Source organism: Ctenocephalides felis, unplaced genomic scaffold (genome assembly GCF_003426905.1).
Source record: "Ctenocephalides felis isolate EL2017-DRISC unplaced genomic scaffold, ASM342690v1 CF-g0.4_SCAFFOLD_01492, whole genome shotgun sequence".
Taxonomy (NCBI): Eukaryota; Metazoa; Arthropoda; class Insecta; order Siphonaptera; family Pulicidae; genus Ctenocephalides; species Ctenocephalides felis.
In genome coordinates, this window is record NW_020537646.1 from 46,302,360 (window position 1) to 46,329,217 (window position 26,858).

Below are 26,858 nucleotides of genomic sequence, written 5' to 3' on the forward strand. Positions count from 1 at the left end.
ATCACATCCAATTTAAATGAATTATTAATATGAATTTTATTTATTTTAAATGGAATCATTACAGGTTACAAAGCTATGAGTGCAAATGTCGCGCCTGTTCGCACTATGTATTGAACAGGATAAGAACTTGTAGACTCAGATTATTCATACAAAAATTGAAGATGGAAGAATATCAAAACCGATTAAAAAAAAATTCTTGGAGAACAAATTTATAAAAGAGAGTTAACTAAGCTGTTCTTCTAATTAATTCATCTCTGATCACATCACTATCATCTTACTTTGTGTGTTCACTATTATCCAATCTTGTAAGTAAATTGTCCAATCTTTTTGATCTTTTGTCAACGTTTTCTCAAAGACAGCTGCAAAGATACCATTTTTTTCAGTTAGTTTTGGTAGACGATCGCGCGAGCCGTTTCTTTAGAATTAGATAAAAAATAATTATTTGTTCACGTTTTGGACATAAATCACGAGCCGATTTCCGCTAGATAGTTCGGAATCTTGCTGATGAGTTTTAGGTAAAAATCGGCTATTTCATAATTAATTGCGAAAAAATCTCCTTTTTTATCAAAGTTTTTACGATGATAAGGTCGATAGAGTTATACTATGGACCGACCCCTTGGGCTTTGCCATGGATCCTCTATTAACCCGATATCAATTATAAATAATTTTCTAACTGTAAGTTATTATTATTGAATATTTAGTCTTTAAACGAGCACCATAGTGTTTATATTATAATAATAATATTTATTATTTATTATCATTGATTTTTTATTATTACTAATACTGGGTTGCGCAATACTTTCAAACTTTTCTGGTGACGATTTTAAAAGTTTGTCAAATTTTCACTTCTTATTTATTAAATCAATTATTTAATATCGGAAAGTTTATGCATCTTGCGTTAAGCTAAATGGAACTTATTAAAATTATAAAGTAATAATAATATTTTTGTATTATTATTACTAGAAATGATAATATGAACATTGCAAAATTATTTAAAATTTACCATTTTATTCTACAAAATAATTTACAAACATAATCAAATATCATCAGAAACTTCCGCAACGATTTCTCCGATTTTATTAGATATTCCCAGATGGTAAGTCGCTTCAGTCACGCCAAATAGTGGAGCAGCTACCAATGACCTGCGAAATGCGCCATAGTAAAATCCCCGCATTCCATAATTGATATAAATATTCCTAAAAATAATGATATAAATTGAGTGGTCACGGAATAACTAGTTAAACTTGAAAAGTGAAAAAAATAAAGTAACTGTATTACATGATGCTGTCGCGAATGGTCTTGAACTGGTTAATATTCTTCCAACGACAATTTGAAATATGGCTACGAATTACTTCGAAAGGTGTCACGAGTGCTGATGAACATCCTCCTGAGACAAAGCCACAAGCAAATGACTTGCTATTTAATATAATCGTCGATATATATAATGTATTAAAAGAAAATGCAATACAAGCAGTTACAAATATTTTTCATACCTAGAAGAATTATGTCTTTTGTCCGATCCTCCGTTCATTAATTGAAAAAATGGGAAGAATACTATCGTAAACATAATATCTCTTAAGAGAGTACTGATTGTCAGGGCCATCAGCCCTTGTTGATACATGTACCGGATTATCGAGAAAGAATTCGGACGCAGAGCAAGCACAGCTCTCGACGCTGTAACTGTTTAAACTATTTTTATTTTAAATCCGGTTTTATTAAAAAGCGATAAACTACTATTTACTAACATCCAAGTCCAAACAACATTCCTTCCGCAGCTTGAAGTCTGCATCTGAACATTTCTAATGGTGTTGTCACGCACTGGCACATGCCGGCCATACCTGCTGCACAAACTTGCTCGCCCAAAGGAAGTTCTCTGCAATAATTCACAAATATTGCTTAATATGCAACAAAGTTTATTTCTTTCAAGAAATTATTGAAAAATACTTACTCATCATCACGGCCTGAATCCATTTTATAGGAGAAGTAATCGTTGAATGTGAGTTTGATGGCTTTCTCTGGTGATACTGACAGAATATTGAAGGAAGCCTTTTTGTATAATCCAAAATAACCATCTCTTCTCCAGGTCCATTTCAAGCATTCGATTCTAACATCATTATATATAAATATTTTATCAAAAAGCGAAAATATTAGAGGGCTTACAGCGATCTGTAAAGTTTTCTATTTGTAACTGGACTCATTACTTGATTTTCGAATCTGTTCTTCACTATATTTATGGGATGAGCAACAGCCACTCCCAATGCGCCGGCTATGAATCCATCAGATAATTTATACAACCATCTTAAAATACCAAATCATTGTTAAAAAGTAAAAGTACACTGTAATACCAATGTTAATTATTTCCATTACGGGAATACATTGAATGATTCTGGAGGATCGAGCTTAGATTCATTGTCTTTCGCATCTTCCATCTATTATACGCTACAGGAAATATATAAAATTGTATACTAAAATTAACGCGTTACTTATTTTTTTATTTGAACCAAAAATATCTGAAAACTATTGCTAGAGTTTCAATCATATATTCAATTGGAAAAATGTCGTATACGAAGCCAGATTTTATCTTCTTTGCTATGCTAATCACGTATGACATAAATACGTTAGAATTCTTTTCAAAATCAAACATCTCGAAAATGATTTAAATTTAATACGTCAAAAAAAAAAATGGCCCGAATCAAATCCGGCACAGGCAAGCTTTGGTTTGCACCAACAAATGAAAATCGACAGAACGGATCGAACAAGTAAATTTATCGAATCAAGAAAACATTAGTTAGTTCCTTAAAATATCTATTTGTAATTGCAAATAAAATAGCAGTAATATGGTGAGTGTGATTAATCATACATATATATTTATATGAGCCTATTTCGAAAACAAATAATATTTATCATAATAATGTTTAAAATCAAATGTCAATTTTTACACCATTAATCCAACAAATGAGAATTTATTGACTTTATAAGAAATTATATTTATTTTTTAGATTTTTTTTCTAGATAAATATATAAATAAATGTAGATGAATCAAAATAATGAATGGAAACAATTATACATGTCATTTGACGTTTGTAATATATTTTCAGCGTGAATGCATCTCAGTACATGTCGGGCAAGCCGGAGTGCAGATTGGCAATGCATGTTGGGAGCTTTATTGTTTGGAGCATGGCATTCAGCCTGATGGCCAAATGCCATCTGATAAGCAAATTGGCGGCGGCGATGATTCGTACAATACTTTCTTTAGTGAAACTGGCGCCGGAAAACATGTTCCTAGGGCGGTTATGGTCGATTTGGAGCCTACGGTAGTCGGTGCGTCAATGTAATAATTATAATATCAAAGTGAATATTAACTAAGAATAGAAGAATAAATGGTCTTGGTAGATTGAATTTGACTAAAATCGTAAAGTTTTCATTTAGCATTTATTCCTCATTTAGATGAAATTCGTACCGGAACATATCGTCAATTGTATCACCCCGAACAACTGATTACTGGCAAAGAAGATGCTGCTAACAACTATGCTAGGGGACATTATACTATTGGCAAAGAACTCGTCGATATAGTTTTGGATCGGATGAGAAAACTGGCGGATCAATGCACAGGTCTTCAGGTGGGGATCTAAATAATGCAGATAATTTTTCTTTCAAAGCCCCAATACGATATAACTATCCCCAAGACAAATTAATTATTAATGCACACTACATATAACAAAGTCGCATATTATTAACTCAACTTTTAACGTGATATGATGATATGAATGATATGATATTTGAATATTATATTATATTATTCGTAAAAATAGAAAATAATTGTTTTCCAAATAGAAAAATAGAAAATAATTATTTTATTTTGTAATATTCAAATATCATGTCACATTTAAAATTGAATTTAGTTAGCTAACTGACAATTCAATTCAATTTATGAAGTTGCTAATTTTTTTATTTTTGTTTTTTAAATTTATTTTAATTTATATTTATTATATCCAACTGTGCGATTTTTCACATCCGGCACGTAACTCTAAATTACGGGGTCCTCTGCGACGCATGCCATTTTTTCTAGGGACCCCTCCTCTCAAAATTATATAAACACGCACGTTAATTTTTTTATTTTTAATAATTCTGGATTTAATATATAAAAATTAGGTATTAAATCGCATAAAATACATGGATTTGAAATTTATTTAGAAGATTGAGGTGATTTATGCTACCTAAAACTATTTCTAAATTCTTATTTTCAGTCCAGACTTGTTAAGACATACAAAAATTTCAGTATGTTCAGTATTGCGTGCTAGAATATAACTTAAAGAGCACGATTTCTATCTGGTATATTTTGAAAGATTTTTTTTAAATTTACAAAAAAAATTGAGGGTTTTTTGCGAAAAAATGTGCAATTTTCTGCAATTTCTGAATAAACGTTTGACCGATCGCAAATCAACGTTGATCTTATTCAGTTTCATCAATTGGCTTTGGTGAAAACATCGACGAAAGGTCAAATTTTGGCTTACATAAACTCATTTTTTTTTTTTTTTTAAAAATTAGGATCAAATAATTCAGGATGACTTGAAACATCTAGAAAACATTTTTAGCCATTCGGATTATCTTGTCGAAACATAAACTTCTTTTCTGAAAAGTTAATTAACAGTTTACAACATTGAAAAATCAAACTAATAAATGAATTTAAATTTTAATTTTTAAGTTATATCTTCATTTCATCAGGGGTTTCTAATTTTTCACTCTTTCGGCGGTGGAACTGGTTCTGGTTTTGCTTCTTTGCTTATGGAACGTTTGTCAGTCGACTATGGAAAGAAGAGCAAATTGGAGTTTGCAATTTACCCAGGTAAAAATTAAAAATAATCTTAATCAAATTAAACTTGAAACTATACACAAAAAATTTATTGTAGCTCCTCAAGTTTCTACGGCTGTGGTTGAACCATACAATTCCATATTAACGACCCATACGACTCTTGAGCATTCTGATGCTGCTTTCATGTGTGACAACGAGGCGATATACGATATTTGCCGTCGAAATTTGGATATAGAACGACCGACGTATACTAATTTGAATCGAATTGTCGGCCAGATTGTGTCGTCCATAACAGCATCCCTTAGGTTAGTAGTCTTCTATATATATAAAAATAAGTCGGGTTTTCCTTCCTGACGAAATAACTTCAGAACGCACGAACTGATTTCGACAATTTTGCATTCGTTGGAAAGGTCTCGGGCTCCGCAAGGTTTATAGCTAAGAAAATTAGTTGTGCATGGCATCGTGCCTTAATGCAAGCTGCTGGAACTTCACGCACCGTAATTAAAAATTTGAGTAATGACATTAGTCAGAATTATCAGAATTATGCTTGGTTAAGTCAACGAGCAATTCTTGCCGCAAAGAATAATGATGTACACGCACTGAATTTCACCATTTAATCAAAAATTGCTGGCGATTTGGTGACATACCAATGATTCCGACTAGTCTTCCATTTGACTTCAAACGCTTGCAATTCCCAGTTCGTCTTGCGTTCGCAATAACAAGTCGCAAGGCCAATCGCTTAGTGTTTGCGGGATAAATTACAAATAGATTACTTAGAAAATCATTGTTTTTCACATGGGCAGTTATACGTTGCCTGTTCACGAGTTGGAAAACCATCCGCTTTGTTTGTGTTAACGTCAGACCAAAAAACAAAAAATGTGGTTTACCAAAGAGCACTTCAATGGATAATTTGCGGATTCACTTTCATTTACTTAGAGAAGTTCAACTAAAAAACACTTCATTTTTGTAATCGAAATAAATTCATTACTGTTGTATAATAAAATCACATTTTTCCTTTTCAAATATAAAACAAACAAAAAATTTCTTCATCTTTCTCACGAAACCATCTGGTGGCGAAACGGAGTTCGTCGGGTTTGCTAGTATTATTATATAATTAATAATATGAAAATATATTACAAACTTATATTAATTTGTGCGCATAATATATAGGGATCATATGAATCTATACTATCTGGACTCAAATGAAAATTCAAATATTTGTGAGCACATAGTACCTACTTCAATATCTAAATTCCAAAAAAATTGTGCTAATGATTTGAATGTTTGTGGCGTTTTTAATTTTGATATTCATGGTTGATGCTCACAATTGATATAAAACTAATGAAATAAAGATCGCAGCATGTGGAGCATGCCACAAATTGATTTGATTAAAAATTTGCCTTACAAATAGTTATTGAAATATTTCTCAGAATTTTTATCCAGTACTAGCCGTGATTTAGTTTAAATTAAAAAGTTGAACAAATATGTGTATTTTTTACATTTAGTTTAACGTTACTACTATGTGTTCAAGTATTTTACCGACTTACCAATTTACCTGTCAACCTATTTACCTATCAACCCGTTTCACATGTCTACCAATTTACCTGTCAACCTGTTTATCCGTCTTGTTAATTGTCTATCTACCAATTCACCTGTCCTGCCTACCATTTTACATATCCTTCAATTCACCTGAACACCAGCTATTCAACAAATTATCTTTTCACCAATTTACTTGTCTACCAATTCACCTGTCTACCAATTCACCTGTCTACCAATTTACCTATCGACCTGTTTATCAATACACTATTTTACCTGTCAGACAATTTACTTGTCATCTTGTTATAAATGTTTACCAATTAACTTGTTCAATAAGTTACCTGTTGAACAATCAACCTGTTTATCAATTTGTCTACTAATTTACTTATCAACCTGTTTATCAATCTACCATTTTACCGGCCTACAAATTTACCTGTTATCTCGTTCTAAATGTCTATCAATTAACCTGTCAACCTGTTTATTTGTCTACATATTCGGCTAACAGTTCTCCTCTCTACCATTTTACATATCCTCCAATTTACTTGTTCACCAGTTTACCTTTATAAATTCTCTAAATCACCTTATTTATTTACGCGTTATAACAAATTAAAGCTCAAATTGATTCTGCGTTTTAGTTAGAAAACATTTGTATGTGAAAAAGAAAAGGGCTGTATTTAGGGTTATCCCGGTAATTATTCGATTTTTTCTCGCCGTAAGAACCATCCTTGGACTTCAACAAACATTTTAAAAAAAGAATTGGCCAAATTGGTCTAGGCGTTGTATAGTTATACGCTTACCAACACATTTTGCAACTCATTTTTATATATAAGATTTATTCATTTTCTATAGTATTTCTATAGTTTAGTCATAACTTTGAATAAATTATGAAAATAGTTCTCAGAAATGTTATCTTATTCAGTATTTATTCATATTTCATAGTATTTTATAGAGTCGTAACTTTGAAGGACCGATTTGAATGGTTGAAAAAGCAATCAATTTCTATTGATAAGGAGATGTGCTGATTAGTTTTTGAGAAAGGTTGATTCAGCCGTTTCCGAGGTACGATGCAAAGAGTGCAGTTACTAGAAACTCGGTTTTTACGAGAACCGGGCATCCGATTGCAATGATTAAAAAAACATTTAATTCGTAATTTTGGGGAGATGTTAGTGATTAGCTTTTGCCAAAGGTAGGTGCGGCCATTTCAAAGATACAGAGCTAAATGTGCATATCATGGCATCCGATTTTGAATGATTCAGAAAACTTTCTGCTTGTGTCGACAAAACAATTGCTTTTGAAGAGAAAAAAATATTTTAAAATATTTTTTTTTCAAAAAATTTTTTTGAATATCAAAAACAATTCGGACTTTAATTTTAATTCAGCCTAAGCTTACTGATATACTTTAAATAAATAATTTTAACTTTGAAATTCAGTTTATATCATTCTTATAAATATTAGACAATGTAACAGTATTTATAATAATATATTTGAATACATGTTTTCAAATAGATTATTTTAAATACTCGAGAAGGGAGAAGGGTAGGGGAAGTTCCAGCAATTTGCCTTAAGGCACGATGCCATACACCACTAGTTATTATTCATATACTTATTGAATTATCATTGGATAGTTTATACATAATACATACTGCATACTTAAATTTCGATGGTCAATATCTATTACCAATACTATTAAATTTGCATACCGTGAATAGTTAAGTAATAGCAGTCCAAAGTAGATTATCTGGTCAATAATCGACAATAGCATGCCATAGATGTCATCTGTGAAAATTTAATTAATTCATTGTAGCAAATAAAATTATTTAGTGCTAAATGATTGTTGTAGGATACGCCTCTAAAATAAGGCTTTTCGAAGTTGGAGTACAAATGTGTTATTAGGTTTTCTTGGAGTTTTTTTACTTTTGGACAATTCTTTGTTGTCTTGTTAGATCAAATGAAAGAATTAATAAGATTCACTAATTTTTCTAATATAATCTTAAATGTTTTTATAAAATTATGTTTAAACTATCAAGTGGAATTATGAAAATATAACATAATTTTAATAGGCAGTATTAGTACTTCTTAATAGGCAGTATTAGTACTTCTAGAAAAAAACAAAAAAAAATTCAATTTATAATTGTTTAATTAAATGTTTAACAATTATTTATTCTAGAGAAAAGTATCCTTTAAATATGCATGTTCAAAGTTAAAGTAATGATATATTAGTAAATTATATTGTGTGGTTATTAAATTAACGCTATCAGGTAATTTCATAAAGGATAAACATATTACGAAACTAGTTGGTTTGGTATTTAGCCTTGAGGCAAATTACATGAACTTCCCGATATGTGTAAATAATCGACTTGATCAAAAAATGTGTAAATAATATACTTCATCAATCCTACTTAAAAAAAAAAACGATAATAATTTTAGCAAAGTTTGACGAATTTTTAAAATTAAACTACTTGTTGTAAGGCCGTAATATTACAGTAAGTTCTATAAGACCATGATGTATATCGCCAAAAAAAGTTCCATGAAAAACGGCTTAAATTTTTTTTAACAGTTAATTACAAGAAAACGGCTCGGTAGATTTTCACCTAAAATTAATCAGTACCATTCCCATCTAATATCTTTCGAACAGTTTTTGATTTTTCAAAATCGGTTCGGTAGGATGAGCTTAAATGTGGACGAAAATTTAACACTTTTTTTCAACATTTAATTACAAGAAAACGGCTCGGTAGATTTTCACCTAAAATTAATCAGCATCATTCCCAAATGATATCTTTGGAACAGTTTTTGATTTTTCAAAATCGGTTCGGTAGGATGAGCTTAAATGTGGACGAAAATTTAACACTTTTTTTTAACATTTAATTACAAGAAAACGGCTCGGTAGATTTTCACCTAAAATTAATCAGCATCATTCCCAAATGATATCTTTCGAACAGTTTTTGATTTTTCAAAATCGGTTCGGTAGGATGAGCTTAAATGTGGACGAAAATTTAACACTTTTTTCAACAGTTAATTACAAGAAAACGGCTCGGTAGATTTTCACCTAAAATTAATCAGCATCATTCCCAAATGATATCTTTAGAACCGTTTTTGATTTTTCAAAATCGGTTCGGTAGGATGAGCTTAAATGTGGACGAAAATTTAACACTTTTTTTCAACAGTTAATTACAAGAAAACGGCTCGGTAGATTTTCACCTGAAATTAATCAGCATCATTCCCAAATGATATCTTTCGAACAGCTTTTGATTTTTCAAAATCGGTTCGGCAGGATGAGCTTAAATGTGGACGAAAATTTAACACTTTTTTTCAACAGTTAATTACAAGAAAACGGCTCGGTAGATTTTCACCTAAAATTAATCAGCATCATTCCCAAATGATATCTTTCGAACAGTTTTTGATTTTTCAAAATCGGTTCGGTAGGATGAGCTTAAATGTGGACGAAAATTTAACACTTTTTTCAACAGTTAATTACAAGAAAACGGCTCGGTAGATTTTCACCTAAAATTAATCAGCATCATTCCCAAATGATATCTTTCGAACAGTTTTTGATTTTTTAAAATCGGTTCGGTAGGATGAGCTTAAATGTGGACGAAAAGTTCAACACTTTTTTTCAAATTACAAAGAAACGGCTTGGCAGATCGTTGCACAAAATTGACAAACGATAGTCCTCACCGAAATACATCAAATGGCTTTTAAATTTCTAAAATCGGTTCAGGCGTTTTTGAGAAAACGTCGATCAAAAGTCTAATTTTGACAAATGCCAAAAAGACCATACTGATTTTTGCAAACTTTGACGAATTTTTAAAGCTGAACCAGTTGTCGTAGGACCGTAATATTTTAGTATGGCCTAGAAAACTATGGTATCTATCGTCAAAAAAATAATCATAAAAATAGTCAAAATTTTTTTTTTAAAAACTTTATTACAAGAAAACGGCCCGGCCGATCTTTACCAAAAACTAATCAGCACGATTCCCAACCAATATCTATCGAACGGTTTTTGAATTTTCAGAATCGATTCAGAAATGCGGGCTAAAACGTGGACGAAAAATTTTTCACTTTTCTGCAATTTACAAAGAAACGGCCCGGCCGATCGCCGCCCAAAACTCAGAGACGATAGTCCTTATCGAGATACATCAAATGGCTTTTAAATTTTTGAAATTTAATTTTGAAACCGTTTTGGAGAAAACGTCGATTTGCGGCAAAAAATCTGTTCACACACACACACACACACACATACACACACACACACACACACACACATACTTTTTCCAAATTTGGTCTCATTCGATTCAGAATGGCTCGAAACGTCGAGAAAACATAAAATTAGCGATTCGGATTTTTTGATGAAAACATAAACTTCTCCTTCGGGAAGTTAAATATTTACCATATATTTAACATATAGTAACACGTATAGTTGTAATTGTAACTAATATATTATAACCGTTTCACAAAACGAGATGAATCATTCGGAACTAGTCATGCGCCATGGAATCGTCATTAATATTTGTGACATTGGCCCCGTTTATAGCTGTAGAAAGCTATATAATCGATTTTGAATATAAAATGTTTACCAAATAATGAGAAGGAATATTGATCTTTGAACCGGTATGTTAAAGACATCGCGCACGAAATATTTTTCCTGTTCCGTGAAAGTACAAGCAAATTGAACAGGATAATCCGCAATTACAAATTATTGGCTTCATCTTTCTAACTCTGCATTAAATGTTATAAAATATTACATAACCTAAGCCAAAATTTTAGATTTCAGTTAAACATAGTCCTTTTTAGTTATTCAATATTATTATAAGTTTAAGAATATTTCTTACAGAATATTCAATAGCACAAAATTGAATTCCATATGAGAATATCTAAAATAATATTTAGAATAGTGTTTTAATCAAACAATTGATTTCTTTAGAATATTTACAGCGTTTTGAAAATGGTAAAATTATTTAGAGATTTTGAAATAGGGTAGAGCAGGGCTTAAAGGTCCGCGGGTAAGACGACCCAGCACCAGTATCTCAAGAACAAGTGAAACTTAGAATTGTGTGTATATATACATATTATATAACTATATAATAAATATTTTAACATTCAGAATTTCTTAAGAATCGTGTCGGGCGCATTGCGAGTGTACTGGCTCAGGTTTTGTTAATTCTCCAATGTGTTCGACAAAATTGATTTGTACAATATTTGCGTACTAGAAGAAAAAACAATAGGCTTTCCAATAACGCTAAATTAGGAAGTGGTCCAACTAAACGCACTATCCGGAAACATCAATCAAAAATTATTTTATCTTTTTAGCTAATAATAAATGATTATTTGGCATCGATGATTTTACATAATATGGTCTAAGCCAATGTGAGTAGAACCATGTAATTTTTTTATATCTCTTATGATTACGCCAAAAAGTGAGTTTAACTAGTGGGGTGCATGGCATCGTGCCTTCAGGCAAATTGCTGGAACTTCCCGTACCGTAATTAAAAATCTTGGTATGGAACCCAAAAAAAATTACACAAAATGTGTACACATTATGAAAATCTCTATAAAATATTTCATAATTTGTTGTGCATAAGTCCAATGTCCTATAAACATTTTTGACTGCCAAATGACACTTTTTCAACCTATTTTTATTGAGAGTCCATAACCGCTGGACCTGCCTTCGCAAAAATTTAATCAGTTCTTCATCTTGTCAATACAAGTAAAATGTTTTTTGAATTATTAAAATTGGACAGTCCGTTCTCTTAAAAGCTGAGTTACCATTTTTGGCTCTTTTTGCCCCGTATCTTCGGAACGGGTAGACCTGCCTTCGCCAAAAACTAATCAGCACATCTCCGCATCAATATGAATCGAATGTTTTTTCAATTATTCAAATCGGTTGATCCGTTCCGAAATCGTCGACGAAAAGTATCCGCGCGCACACACACACACACATACACATACACATACACATACATCCATTTTTTCTTAGGTATGCCAAAATGTTCAGAATCCTTTGAAACGCAAAGATATATAAAATTTTTTTATTTTCGATTTTTTCGCGATTACTATAACTTGCCCTACGGGAAGTTAAAAGAAGACACACACATACATCCATTTTTTCTTAGGTATGCCAAAATATTCAGAAACCTTTGAAACGTAAAAATATACAAAAAAATTTATTTTCGATTTTTTTGCGATTACTATAATTTGCCCTACGGGAAGTTAAAAAAGGGGCCACTTTGGCATATTTTCAGTGATATCTCAGCTATAAGATGAGGTACAAAGTTGAAAATTGGTATATCGGATTGTTTCAAAAAGATTTTTAAATAGCGTATAAATTATTTAAATACCAGATTGGGGCCTTTGTTTCTAATAAATCAATTGATAGAGCTAAGAGACATTGATTCCCAAATTAAATCATATCAAATCGTATCAAAATAAAGAGTAATATATATATATATATATATATATATATATATATATATATACTTATCTTTCTTACTAACACGATGATTTTTTTTGTCGATTCGTATTTCGTATTTGTAATTAGTAAAATAGGATCAATAACTGAATTTATTCGTATTTGAAAATTCTTTTGCGTTCTCGGGAGTAGTAAACCATCTTTACGTTTATTTGCATTTGTTTAAAAAACAAATACATGTACTATTATGACTTTTAAGCATTATAGTATATTATTAAACAAGAAATTATTGACTTGTTTTGCCATTATAACTTTTTTGTATTTTGTATTCATTTACAAATTCGTGAAAAGTCAGGTTTGGTACTAGTATATTGATAGTCATAAGCCCCATCGTAGATAAGTAAACATGACCCCCATAATCTTTAAGCTTTAATTTACATCCTCGTCTATAATTCACAAAATTTTAATGAAAACTTTTTAATGAAAAATAATAACTATATTTCCAATTACAGATTTGATGGGGCCTTGAATGTTGATTTGACTGAGTTTCAAACAAATTTGGTGCCGTATCCGCGTATTCATTTTCCGCTGGTGACTTATGCTCCGGTTATTTCCGCGGAAAAGGCGTATCATGAGCAGCTTTGCGTAGCCGAAATAACGAACGCATGTTTCGAACCAGCTAATCAACTAGTGAAGTGCGATCCCCGTCATGGAAAATATATGGCGTGCTGTCTTCTTTACCGCGGCGATGTGGTTCCGAAAGACGTTAATTCGGCGATTGCCACCATCAAAACCAAGAGAAGTATACAATTTGTGGATTGGTGTCCCACTGGATTTAAGGTAAGAAGCACTATTTAATCCAACTAACTTATGGAAAGCTTAATAACGAATATGATCACAAATAAAATTAATTTTTGGTATGTACTAAGGATCCAAGGGTTATGTATGTTATGTGTATGTACCACAGCAAAAAATATGTTTTTGCTATTCTTTTAAAATTAGCAATTTGTTCCTTTTTATCCCTTAGGCAGGGTTAAAGTCACAGCCTGGTAGATAATGGATCCTATGTTTTATTTTTAATTTTAATAGGAATTTATAAAATAACAGCTCCATTATTTAACCAATGAAACATACAATTTTCATGGGCACGTTTTTCACAAAGATTACACTATTTTTTCACAAAATAACGAGTTGAAATAACTATTAATTAACTTCCCGTAGAAGATTCTAAACATTTTGACATATCTTAAAGACATATCTTTTGACATATCTTTTAGAAAAGTGTGTGTGCGTTTGTGTGAACGTATGTGCGGATATAATTTTTTGTCGACGGTTTTGAGAACACGGATCAATCAATTTAAATAATTCAAAAAACATTCGGTTCCTATTTATAAGGAGATGTGCTGATTAGTTTTTGGCAAAGACAGATTCAGCCGTTTGGAAGATACGGTGCAAAAAGTGCCAAAAATGATAATTCAATTTTTGAGAGAGCAGAGCGTCCGATTTGATTATTTCAAAAAACATTTTATTTGAACTGATAAAATTTTAGGAAAGTCAGGTCTAGCTGTTTCGGAAATCCAAAAAAATAAGTAAAAAAATGCCATTTGGCGGACAAAAATTATCATTATACATATGCACATCTAATTATCACATATGTTATACATATTTTAATGATAAGAATAAATTTTGTTTGTATTTCAATGGGTTACGTACCAATGTTTGTCCGTTATACAGCAACGCGGCGCCCACGCGCTTTGATATTTCGTTTCTACGCAGCTATAAAGTATAGTGATTGCTTTAAAAAAAGTATAAAAAAATAAAATTTATCAAAAAGGTAAATTTTTTCTATAAAAAATTGAATCTTTTTTAAAAACTTTATTTTTGGTACGGATAGTTACAGCAATTTGCCTTAAGGCACGATGCCATGCACCACTAGTTATTAATTTATCTTTTGTATTTTTTTATTCTCAATGTTTACCTCTACGTCAGTGTAAAGGTTCTGTTGGTCTTTTTTAACCCAACCACATGAAAGCTTTTCTAGCGGTTATAAAAAAAACTGTTGAATCTAACTTGAAACTAGTGGTGTATGGCATCGTGCCTTAAGGCAAATTGCTGGAACTTCCCGTACCTTAACGAAATGTTCGAGGAATATTGAATGTTTTCAAATAAATTATATTATAAATATTGTAACATTGTCCAATATTAATAAGAATTATATAAACTGAATTGCAAAGTTGAAAATATTTGTTTAAAGTATATTAGAACTAAGTCAGAATTACAATTAAAATCTGAATTATTTTCGATATACAAAAAAAAACTTTTTTGAGAAAAAAAATTGAGAAAAAAAATTGAATCACACATATTTGAAGTCTCTCACAACTGAAGTAACTAATGTGCTTAGTTAGTTTTTTAATTAAATAATTAATAACTTTTAATTTAGTACTAACATAAATGTGTTTAATATTTTTTAAATTTAGTACATAGTTTTAGGCATCACATATCCAAATTATAGCTTTCCAAATGCAATAATTTATAAATACTAAATTTTTGTAATCACACATATTTCTAGTATCTCATAACTGAAGTAACAAGTGCTTAGGTAATTTATCAATTAAATTAGCACATTTAGCTCTGTATCTCCGAAACGGCTAGACCTGTCTTAGCCAAAAACTAATCACCCTTCTCCCAATCATTACAAATTGAATGTTTTTTAGATCATCAAATCCGATACTCCGTTCTCTCAAAAACTCGATTTGTATTTTCTGCACTCTTTGCTCCGTATCTCCGTAACGGCTGAACCTGCCGTTGCCAAAAACTAATCAGCACATCTCCCTATTAGTAGGAATCAAACGCTTTTTGAACCCTTCAAATCGGTTGATCCGTGCGCCCGAAAACGTGGACAAAAAATTATATCCACACATACACACACACATCCATTTTTTCTGAGGTATGCCAAAATGTTCAGAAACCTTTGAAACGTGAAGATATATAAAAATTTTCATTTTTGATTTTTGGACGATTACTATAACTTACCCTACGGGAAGTTAATAATTTGGGGTGCATGACATTGTGCCTTGAGGCAAATTTCTGGAACTTCACGTGGCGGAAAAAACATTCGAGGAATAAAATATCCATTCAATCAACAAATAATAAAAACTGATCAATGATTATTGATAGACTTTAATGTGCATAATAATTAGCATAATTCTAATCATTAACTTACGGGAAAGCCCCGTAATTCACTCATAACTGTATTTATAAATCATCTGCACAAAGTGATAGTGATTTAATATTTACACATGGTGGGACTGATATTGATTTAATAATTGGTGCAGGTTGGAATAAATTACCAGCCACCGACCGTAGTGCCAGGCGGCGATTTAGCCAAAGTTCAAAGAGCCGTTTGCATGTTGTCCAACACGACTGCAATTGCCGAGGCGTGGGCCAGGCTTAATCATAAGTTCGATTTAATGTATGCAAAGCGCGCTTTCGTACACTGGTGAGACACATTTGTAAATATAAGCACGATTTTTTTTTGGTTTAGCCAAAATGAAAATGATTATAGTGATTGTTTTAGAATAATTATTTGATATTAAATATTTTTATTTGTATTTAGTAATTGAATTATTAAGTTACTTAATTGTTCTACATTTGAAATCATATCGAATAGAGAAGCTAGGAAATTGTTGTAACAGTTTTGAAGTAAAACTTCTTTAGGCGCGATATGGGTGTAAAAATTTCTTTAGGCTACACGGGTGTAAATCCGTACAAATGCAACGAAAACGCCAACGTGCAGTTGAACACTACGACGCCGTAAGCGCTGATGTCGCGTAAGTCGAGCGCTAAACCCTATATGAACTTGCATTAATTGAATCATGTTTTTTATGTTATGTCCTCATGGAATAAGACTTTTCTTAGAGAATAAATGTGTCATGGAATATAATAAATTTATATTGAATCTCGTTGAAGACAAAATAATATCTACTGCCACGGATATTTATGTAGGTTGCCATGCGACAGATCAACAATCATACATTCGTCAGCAGTTTCACAAAAATCGGTTATTGATACCGGGGGTTTGCCGTATGAAATAATTTTAGTTCTGAATAAATTTTGCATAATAACAACTAATATTGATGTGAGTGATGGCTTAGCTAATGGTTGTGTAGGAAAATTAGTGTACATAGAACGTGGCGATAATGATGAACTTCTACGTTTATGGTTTGAATTTCCTGGTAAGATAGGTAACAAAATTAGGAAAAAAGCTGCACATCATATTCAAACTCTTAATATCAGTAGGACAGCTGTGCCGATTCTCAGGAAATCATATTTGTCAAAAGAAATCATTTTCCTTTAGTGTCTGCTTGTGCACTCACAATACACAAATCACAAGGTGGTACTTTTGATAAAATTGTATATGAATACAATAAAACACATAATCAGCAGCTTCTATATGTTGCATTATCACGAGTTACCAGCATTAATGGATTGTTCATCATTTCTAAAACAACGACAAAAAAATTTATAATGGTAGAAAACGGCCAGCAGGATTAATGGACTTAAAAACTGAATTCCAAAGACTTTCAACTTGTAGATTAATAACACAAGAAGAAAAATTGAGTGAGATAATAAGTTTGAACGACATTTCATTGTTTTCGTTTAACTGCCAAAGTTTACGAGCTCATTTGCCTGATCTGCTAGATAAAGTGCTACAACGTTGTACGTTTTTGTTATTTTCGGAAACTTGGATTAATAATGAAGAACGAATTGATATTCAGAACTATTACTGCGTTACTCAATACAAACGATCAAACTCAAGAGCAGGTGGTGTAGCTGTCTATCATTCATGTTCAGATACTCTTCATAATGCGACTCCTATGCAGTTTCTTGCGCCAACAATATTACTGGACATTCCTAATGAAATTACACAAGTAGGTGATATTACACACACAGAATCAAACATTGATTATAGTCGTCCTTTAAATTTCTCCCAATAAAAACATATCAAATATTATTGAATTTCTTCATCAGCAGTTACTTCATTTTTCTAATGAGGGTGCAAAACTTTTAAACACTAATCACAACGAGATACCATTAATTCTTGCTGGAGATTTCAATGTCAATTTTCGTTCAGAAGAATCTCAACCATTAATTGATTTTTTAAATAATAAATTTAATTTAACAATGAATAATTCTCCATTTGATTCAACCACAAGGTATGGCTCGACTATTGATGCAGTTTTCTCCAGAAATGTACATAGTTTACAAAGCAAAATTTATGTCTCTCATTTCAGTTATCACAAACCTATTATATCATATATGAAATATGATAGCAATTAATCTATCGCTGTTGTTTTAAACTGTGTTATTGATGTTATATGTGATTATTAATAAATGATTTTTAAAATTCAAATATGTTTTTTTATTTTTATCTTAATTGCCTACTCATACAATATTAAAAGTTTTACTTCAATCGCGTGTGATCCTTACGCGCACTCTTTTTTTTATTGAATTCATGTATCGTGAAATCCACAGATTATATTTCTAGGAAAAAAAATGCATCGATTCTATTCCTTTACCGAATTAAGTAAAAATATCTTCAAAACTATTGTTCATTATTTCATAATTAATCAATATCTAGAAAAAGTGTTGTTACAACTTATCCAGTGTTTGGGGCTAGTTGTAACATATACCTAGCCAAGTAGTAACGACAAAGGAGCGACATTAATACCTTTGATAATTTATTCCTAACTAAAGTCCGCATTTCAACTACGAATTACCCAAAATTTTAATATCCAAATATAAATAACTCTACGAATTTATAGAGTGATGTGTTAACATTTATTAACTTGTGCTTACATCTTACAATCTATACATTCCATCCAATCTTTTTCATTTGAATCTGTATAGACTTCATTCCATACCAAACAATATCATTTTGGATGTTACAACCAGCCTTAGATTTTGCAATAAATAACCCCAATTATTCAAATAATTTAGAAAATCACAAAAGATTGAACAAAGAAACGAAATAAAATATACCTCTCTTAAGCTAGCAAAACGAAATTAGCAAAATTGATCCGGACCTGTTGTATTCTTTAGTACTTATTATGTACTAATTTGTACCAGAAAAAAAATTGTACCACGTGCCGTTTAAAAGAACTTGTGGCGCTGCTTGCTTTAATATTACCTTAGCAAGACCACTTTTTGTTTTAGAAGAAAGTAAATAAAATAAAATGGAAATTGATTAAATCGAATTTGTACCACCAAAATAAAGCCAAAAAATTTTGGGGGTGATTTGGGGCAATACGGTGGTGGTAATTTTTATAAAAATCTGTTATTTTATAGGATTATCAAAGATTATTTTGTTTTGTTCTTTTTGACTTCAATAAAGGCTTTTGCTCTGCACTGTATACCTATCTTCACAAAAGATCTCATATTAGGGTGGTCCGGCCGTCAAGGGGTACTTATTTTAGTATCCATTTTCGATTTTTTGGTTTTATTTTGGTGGTACAAATTAGTACAAATTCGAATTAATCAATTTCCATTTTATTTTATTTACTTTCTTCTAAAACAAAAAGTAGTCTTGAAAAAGTGGTCTTGCTAGCTCAATATTAAAGCTAGCAGCGCCACGTGTTGTTTTTTTTAAATGACACGTGGTACAAATTTTTTTTGGTACAAACATACCACAGGCCCGGATCGATTTTGCTAATATAGTCTCGTTAGCAAGACAGGTATAAAATATATAAAATTTAAAATAGTCGATAATAATGACGCCAACCGAAATTTTATGATAGTACATTGCTTGTCAAAAATGGTAATAAAAAATGAGTCTTTAAGTAACATAATCAATACAAACGTGTCTAAAAGTAAGATACTTACCTTAATTCATAGAAGCACATTCAATATAAAAGTCTGCAATATACCATTTATTTGTAATAATGTAAACCAATAGTTTTTTTAATTAAAATTAGGTATGTTGGTGAAGGAATGGAAGAAGGAGAGTTTGCTGAAGCTCGTGAGGATTTAGCCGCCTTAGAGAAAGATTATGAGGAAGTAGGCTTGGAATCTGTTGAAGATGATGGAGAAGAAGAGTATTGAAAATGATAATGAGATCATAAGTGTAGTATGTCACATATAGACAAGCAGGATATCTTGAAGAATTGTTCGACCATAATTGATTAGAGACAATCCTTTATGTATATTTATTTATACAGATATCTTTTTGTGTTGAATAAAACCTAATCTAATGTTAGATATGCATTTTCACTAAATCAAATATCCAGTCAGAAAAAATAGGTAATAGATAGAAAATGACCGCCACGCTTCAAAAGCATGTTATTCAAATACATTTTTGATTTCATTACACCTTTTCGGCGAAAAACAACGCGTCTCATTATCAGGTAAAGTGATCTGGAATAGTCGCAAATAGAAATAGTTGGATAAAATCTTATTGATTGTAAAGTTTTTACAGGCTGTTATTGTTAAAGCTCCGCAGTCCTCAAATCATCCGGAGATAATCTTCTGAAGAAGTGCTGAAAGAGGTTTGTCGTTCTGAAAACATCAAACAAATTTTTAATGAGAGGTTGAACATAATTGCTAACCAGGCTAGTCATACAAAATTTAAAACACAGGGTTGAGAGATATTACTATCTAATCATATTTGGAATAATAAAACTTTTAATATAATTTTTTTGTAATGAGTGCAGGGAAATGCAGCAATGGTGCTTGAGCAGAAAGATTAATGTCAATTTTAGGTAAAGTCTTGTAACTAGATATAGTTGTAAAGCTCATAATAGAATAATAAAACTAAGTATTATTTACTAATTTTTATTTTGCAATAGATTGCATGAGTAACTTTATGAAAATTTTTATCGACCTTTCGGTCGACCTATCGATCGTTTAGGATCGCTGCTTAACAATATAATATATACAGATTGCAGAACAAAATTGAATAAAAAAAATTCTGCTCACACATCCTAAACTTGTGTGTTCTGCTCGGAAATATAATTCCCAGTTACTGCGATACTCATCTACAAATTTAATTCTACCGAAAAGAGGTAATATACTTAAGTAAATTATAATTATTGTTTGGATTTGAATAAACTTTCATACAATTGTTATTAAATTTTCTACCTTTTCATAAATGTACTAAAATTTTCTTACGAGAGATGGTGGTAGCAATTCTATTTGTCAAATGTTGATTTCACCGTATGTTTACATAAATTATTTTAAAAGTGTATTCACCGTTTATTTATTCATTTTTTACATGGTTAATAGTGATATTCCGAATTCAAAACGCGATTCACAAAAAATAGATAATTATTTCAGAATGTGTTAAAGGTTATATCAAGAGCAACGCCCTTCCATAATTTCTATTAATTGCAAATCTTCATTGCATTCGTAAAATGTGAAAAAAGTGACTATATATCGATATCACTACAATAAATTTTATGTTTATAAAAAAAATGATTTACAATATACCAGATATTATACTAGTTATAACTTTCAACTTGTAAATGAAACAAAAATCAATGCCTTTGAAACACTTTCAAGACACTATGCAAAAGGGTATTTTCGATTCTTCCAAATCATGTAGATCCTGTAAAATTGAAAAATATACCTGTTATGAGAAAATACAATATATATTTTGATTTATTATTATTCTAAAAATAATAACTATTAGGGATAAAAAATATTCGTAATGTCATCATTTTTATTGTATAACATATGATACAATTTTTTATATAAGTTGACCATATTTTCAACTTTCCGTAGGGTAAGTTATAGTGATCGCAAAATAATCGAAAATGAAAATTTTTGCATATCTTTACGTTTCAAAGGTTTCTGAACATTTTGGCATACCTCAGAAAAAATGGCTCTTTGTGTGTGTGTATGTTGGGATACAATTTTTCGTTCACGATTTCGGGCGCACGAATCAACCGATTTAAATGATTCAAAAAACATTTGATTACTATTAATACGGAGAAGTTGTGATTTCCGATAGTTTTTGGCAAAAGCGGGTCCAGCCGTTTCGGAGATACGGAGCAAAAAGTGAGTGACGGAACTTTTCTACGGAAAGTTAAAAAAAAATATTTCAAAAATTGGCAAAATCCTGGAAACGAAACTTGAATCCAGTATAAATATTGCTTTTGAGACTGCCCCGGCCAATACGGGACTTTTGTCTTGTTTTTGTTTTTTCTGAATTTATATATACTTCATAATCATTTAGTGAAATGCTTATACAAATATGACTGCTGTTCATTTTACTTTTAACTGTTTATCTGTTCTTCTGTCGGTTGTACCTACACGTATTCTGTCGCATTTTATTGAGATTCAATACAATCTATCCAAATATTTGAATGTTAACATACTAGGCGATGAAGGTTTTAATTGGGCGAATGGAAAAAACTGTTCAATTTTATATGTTCTTAATAAAATATTGTGAATTAACTAGTGGGGTGCATGGCATCGTGCCTTTGCTTTCAGGAAAACTTCCCGTACCGTAATTTAACATCCGAGAAATGAAAATAAACAATAATTGTTTTGAATAATTACAATACAAATCGAATGGTTTTTAAATTATTTAAATTGGTTGATCCGTGTTCTCGAAATCGTCGACGAAAATTTGTATCCGCACACACACGCACACATACATCAATGTTTTCTAAGGTACACCAAAATGTTCAAAAACCTTTGAAACGTAAAGATAAGTAAACATTTTTATTTTACAAAGTTTCCTGTTATGGAATTACTGAAGAAAATATGCGAAAGAAGCGCCGAGCATTTTGAGAATTTTTAAAAAACGAATACTGTCAATGAAAAATTCAGTTCATAAATTTATTATTGAATAGTCAATTAAGGAAACGCGTTAAATTTTGAGAATAAAAAGCAAGTATTGATTTTTATTCTATTTCTGGTTGATGGAAACACATTTCCGACGAATTCATGCGCTAGTCAATAACCATGTTGATTCTCAACGTATTAGAATAATGTAATATATATTAAAGCTGGTCAATTTGTAGGATTTACTAGGACTTACTTTTAGGATTATAAGAAACATTTCCGAAGAAAGCGTAGCTGGAAAATGACTTCGAGTTCGATTTTTTTCAATACTTATCTATTGTTTAAAAGAGCAAAGATATACGTTAATTATTTGGCTAGCCAAAAGTACAGCGAGGAATTTTAGATAGGTGAAATAATTTTTTGATATTTATATTTACAAAATATCACCAGAAATTCGATTCAGCCATTTGAAAAAGCTTTAAGAAATTTTTAAAGAGAAAGCTACGAAAATTTGACTCCAAAATATTTTATTTATTTACTCAGTATTTACTGTTCCAATTATTTCACAAAAGCCAATTAGATTATTGGAGAATATTACAAAGAAATCCGTAAACTATTTTGCTACATTCAAGGGCCCTGTGATAATAATAATTTACACAAACAAATGCCAAAAATGTGACATTAAAAAAGTAGAAGAGTTTTTTTTGATTTCTTAAAACAATACCTAAGTTGACTTTTAAGATATAAATTACCATGTGAGCTATGTTTTTTTTTGACAAAATAAGATTTCTATAGGAACAACCTTATATTTCATATATTTTAAGAAAAAAATAATATTTTTTCACTGGTGATCATAGAATTTCGAACAGTAACGCTGGATTATTGTATTTAAATTGTAAGCCTCAAAATTTAATCTAATCATTTTTCAGAAAAAATGCTAGTTTTAGCATAAAACTAGCATGAAGTCGTACGTATGTGCATTTTCATGCAATTAATTTTTTTCATTATCAATATAAATAAATTGCTTTGAGAATACTAATAAGTGATTTCGATCAATAATTATTTTTACATAACTTGTATAAAATCAATATTTATTCATGTATACTACATACTTTTACTTTGAAGTCGCACGAATCCCAAGTTATGCGAAACGGATTATTTGTGTAATTTAAAAATGTAATTTTTAATAAACATAAATAATTTTTTTTAAATCTAGTTTGTTTTTCAAATTTTTAATACGTTGGGTAAAACGCTTAGGAGTATATAATCACTTTGTATGTGATTATATTAATATGAAGAACAAATTAAATTAAATTAGTGGAATGTACGGCATCGTGCCTTAAGGCAAATTGCTAGAACTTTCCATACCCTAACGAAATCATCGACGAATATTGAATAAATTTTCGAATAGATTATTATAAATACTAACATTGTCTAATATTTATAAGAATTATATAAACTGAATTGCAAAGTTGAAAATATTGGTTTAAAGTATATTAGAACTTAAGTCAGAATTACAATTAAAATCTGAATTATTTTCGATATACCTAATTTTTTTTCCAAAAGCAATTATTTTGTTATAACAAGCAGAAAGTCCTTTGAATCATTCAAATCGGACGCTTAGTTCTCTCAAAAACTGCCATTTTTTGCACATTTAGCTCTGTATCTCCGAAACCGCTGGACGCTGGATACCATAGTCTTCTGGATCATATTAAAATATTATGGCCCTATAACAACTCGTTTAGCTTTGAAAATTCGTCAAAGTTTGCAAAAATTAGTATGGCCTTTCTGGCATTTGTCAAAATTAGTCATCGACGTTTGCTCAAAAACGCCTGAACCGATTTCAGAAATTTAAAAACCATTTGATGTATCTCGATAAGAATTATCGTTTCTCAGTTTTGTGCGACGATCGGCCTAGCCGTTTCTTTGTAATTTGGAAAAAAGTGTTAAACTTCTCATCCACATTTAAGCTCATACTACCGAATCGATTATAAAAAATCAAAAACTGTTCGAAAGATATTAGTTGGGAATGATACTGATTAGTTTTAGATGAAAATCTACCGAGCCGTTTTCTTGTGATTAACAGTTGAAAAAAAATTTAAGCCAATTTTCATGAAACTTCTTTTGGCGATCTTATAGAACTTACTGAAATATTACGGCCTTACGACAAGTAGTTTCATTTTAAAAAATCATCAAAGTTTTAGAAAATGAGTGACGTTTGTTAAAATTAAAATAGACGATTTGCTTGGTATAACGATAGAGTACTTGGTCTTAATGAACATACTGAACCATTAAAAAAGTCCTACGGAAAGTGGTTCAATTATAAAAATTGTTGGTTTCTGAAAATTTGCTTTTAAAAAATACTCCGACCGGGTTGACGTGTTCAACTTTCAATAATGTGTAATAAATCCACTTCGAATACTTTTAACTACTCATAAATTAATTTATCTATCATGAATTAAGTCGATTATTTACACAAATCGGGATGTTTATGCAACTTGCCTCAAGGCAAAATACCAACTACCAACTAGTTATAATTAAATTACCTTTTATAGGTTCATAATATTTTATTTGTATGGCCAAAAGCTTCGGCGTCAAAAAGTTTATTCCAATAGGTAGAAACATTCAACAAATAATTAATTTACGAATAAACAACCTGGTCGATCTTCATCAAAAACGATTCAAAACAATTTTCTACAGATATCTTTAAAAAGAAATTGGATTTTTAAATCAGTTCAGGATTTTTGAAAGAAAAGTTTTGAACATTGCCGCCAATTCTGCGCGTGTCTTTATTGAGTTACATTAAATGACTTTTAAAATTTTGAAATCATATTTTCTGTCGAAAATAAAAACATTACTTTGGGAAGTTAATCAAATATGTGTACTTAAATTATAAGCACTAGATATGTCTATGAAATTATTTTGTGTCTGTCTTAATTCTAATTAAGAAGGTAATTCAATTTCGCTTAAAAATAATATCAGATACAAAATGATTTGATTTAGTCATGTTTTCCCACAGTTTGATATCCGCGATGGCAATGACGGAAAATTCGATCGCAAGATAAGGTCATGCTTTATTCTACATCATTCTTGCAGTAATTTTGGACTCGTGAGCTGGGACGGAATTATTCGGAGAAGTGGTGAACCAAATCAGATAAATCGAAAAATTTATCTAATTGTATGTATTTAATTGATAGATGTCTATCTTGCATTCAATTTTACTTTTTTCTTCATTTCATATTACATCATTTCCATTTTTATTGTTTCTGTAAGTTTCTAGAACATTTCTATATCGCTTTAAAAGCTTCAGCAGGATAGTATATCCGCTGAAGCGGATATACTATCAGAATATATATATATTCAGCAGTATAGCTTGGCAATTAAAGCATATAAAATAACAATTTTAGATATTATTGAGCCTTTTCCATTATCATCACGTTAATGCAAAAGTAGTTGTGTGTGTGAGTAATTAGTTTAAATCATGTTTGCTTAATTAATTTAAAAAGCTCAAGTAAAGCTTTTGTAAATTAAATTTTATTCAAGTTACTTAATTTCATTATGAATCTATTGTTTTGAATTTTGTGTTTAAAAAATAATAAACTATTAATATAAACTTATTACCATTTTAGCTTGTTTAAAAAAACTAGCCTCCATTGTACGAATATATACGAAGTATACTTATGTTAGGATATTACTTTTTATGTTAAATTGATTAATCAATCTATAGATTTGTTATTAAATTTTGTATATAAAAGTCGGACACTTTAAGTACCAGTAAAAGAGCTCTTCAATAGATATTCCATATAATAAATTACTGGAAAAAATTATTCTGACTGATTTTAATTTGATTTTTTATGTATGAAAGCAAATCTATAATATTGATATTGAACAGATATTGTTGATAATATTAATTTTGCTTTTTTATACAAATTGTTGTCGGTTTTATTGGATTTTATTTAATTTATTTTATAGTATAATAGAGTAGTTTAAAGTAAATAGAGTAGTTTCAGGGAATTTTGTTGAAGTTAAAATAAAAAATATCTGTTCTTACACACAAATAATATTTTTAAATAAATATATTTAAATGTTTATAATGGCGGGTAGCGAAATCTGAAATTAATTGACCAAATGGTTTATTTTCAAGTTTAATTGCGAATGTGGCGATATAGTACTTTTCTTTCCAAGCTTTAAAATCCACGTTGTGTATCTTAAAGCTTATATTGAATCATAAATAAAAATATTATTTGTGCGTGCATTATACCTAACCTTGGAACTTAATCAATATATATATATATATATATATATATACTAGATGAC

The 26,858-nt window shown here is 30.4% G+C and overlaps 2 protein-coding genes across 2 annotated transcripts in view; both read left to right on the forward strand.

The window, feature by feature from the left end:
• The window catches only part of LOC113371480 (tubulin alpha-1 chain-like), a 37,499-nt gene extending 17,643 nt beyond the window's left edge, over positions 1-19,856 (forward strand). The window contains exons 4-10 of the mRNA XM_026612107.1: positions 3,099-3,321; positions 3,448-3,620; positions 4,726-4,846; positions 4,911-5,118; positions 13,268-13,595; positions 16,091-16,254; positions 19,730-19,856. Coding sequence (XP_026467892.1) covers positions 3,099-3,321; positions 3,448-3,620; positions 4,726-4,846; positions 4,911-5,118; positions 13,268-13,595; positions 16,091-16,254; positions 19,730-19,856 — 1,344 coding nt within the window. The remainder of the gene's footprint in view (positions 1-3,098; positions 3,322-3,447; positions 3,621-4,725; positions 4,847-4,910; positions 5,119-13,267; positions 13,596-16,090; positions 16,255-19,729) is intronic.
• Positions 1-26,858, forward strand: part of LOC113371478 (protein ECT2-like) — a 365,352-nt gene that overhangs the window by 193,590 nt on the left and 144,904 nt on the right. The gene's annotated exons all lie outside the window — the stretch shown is intronic.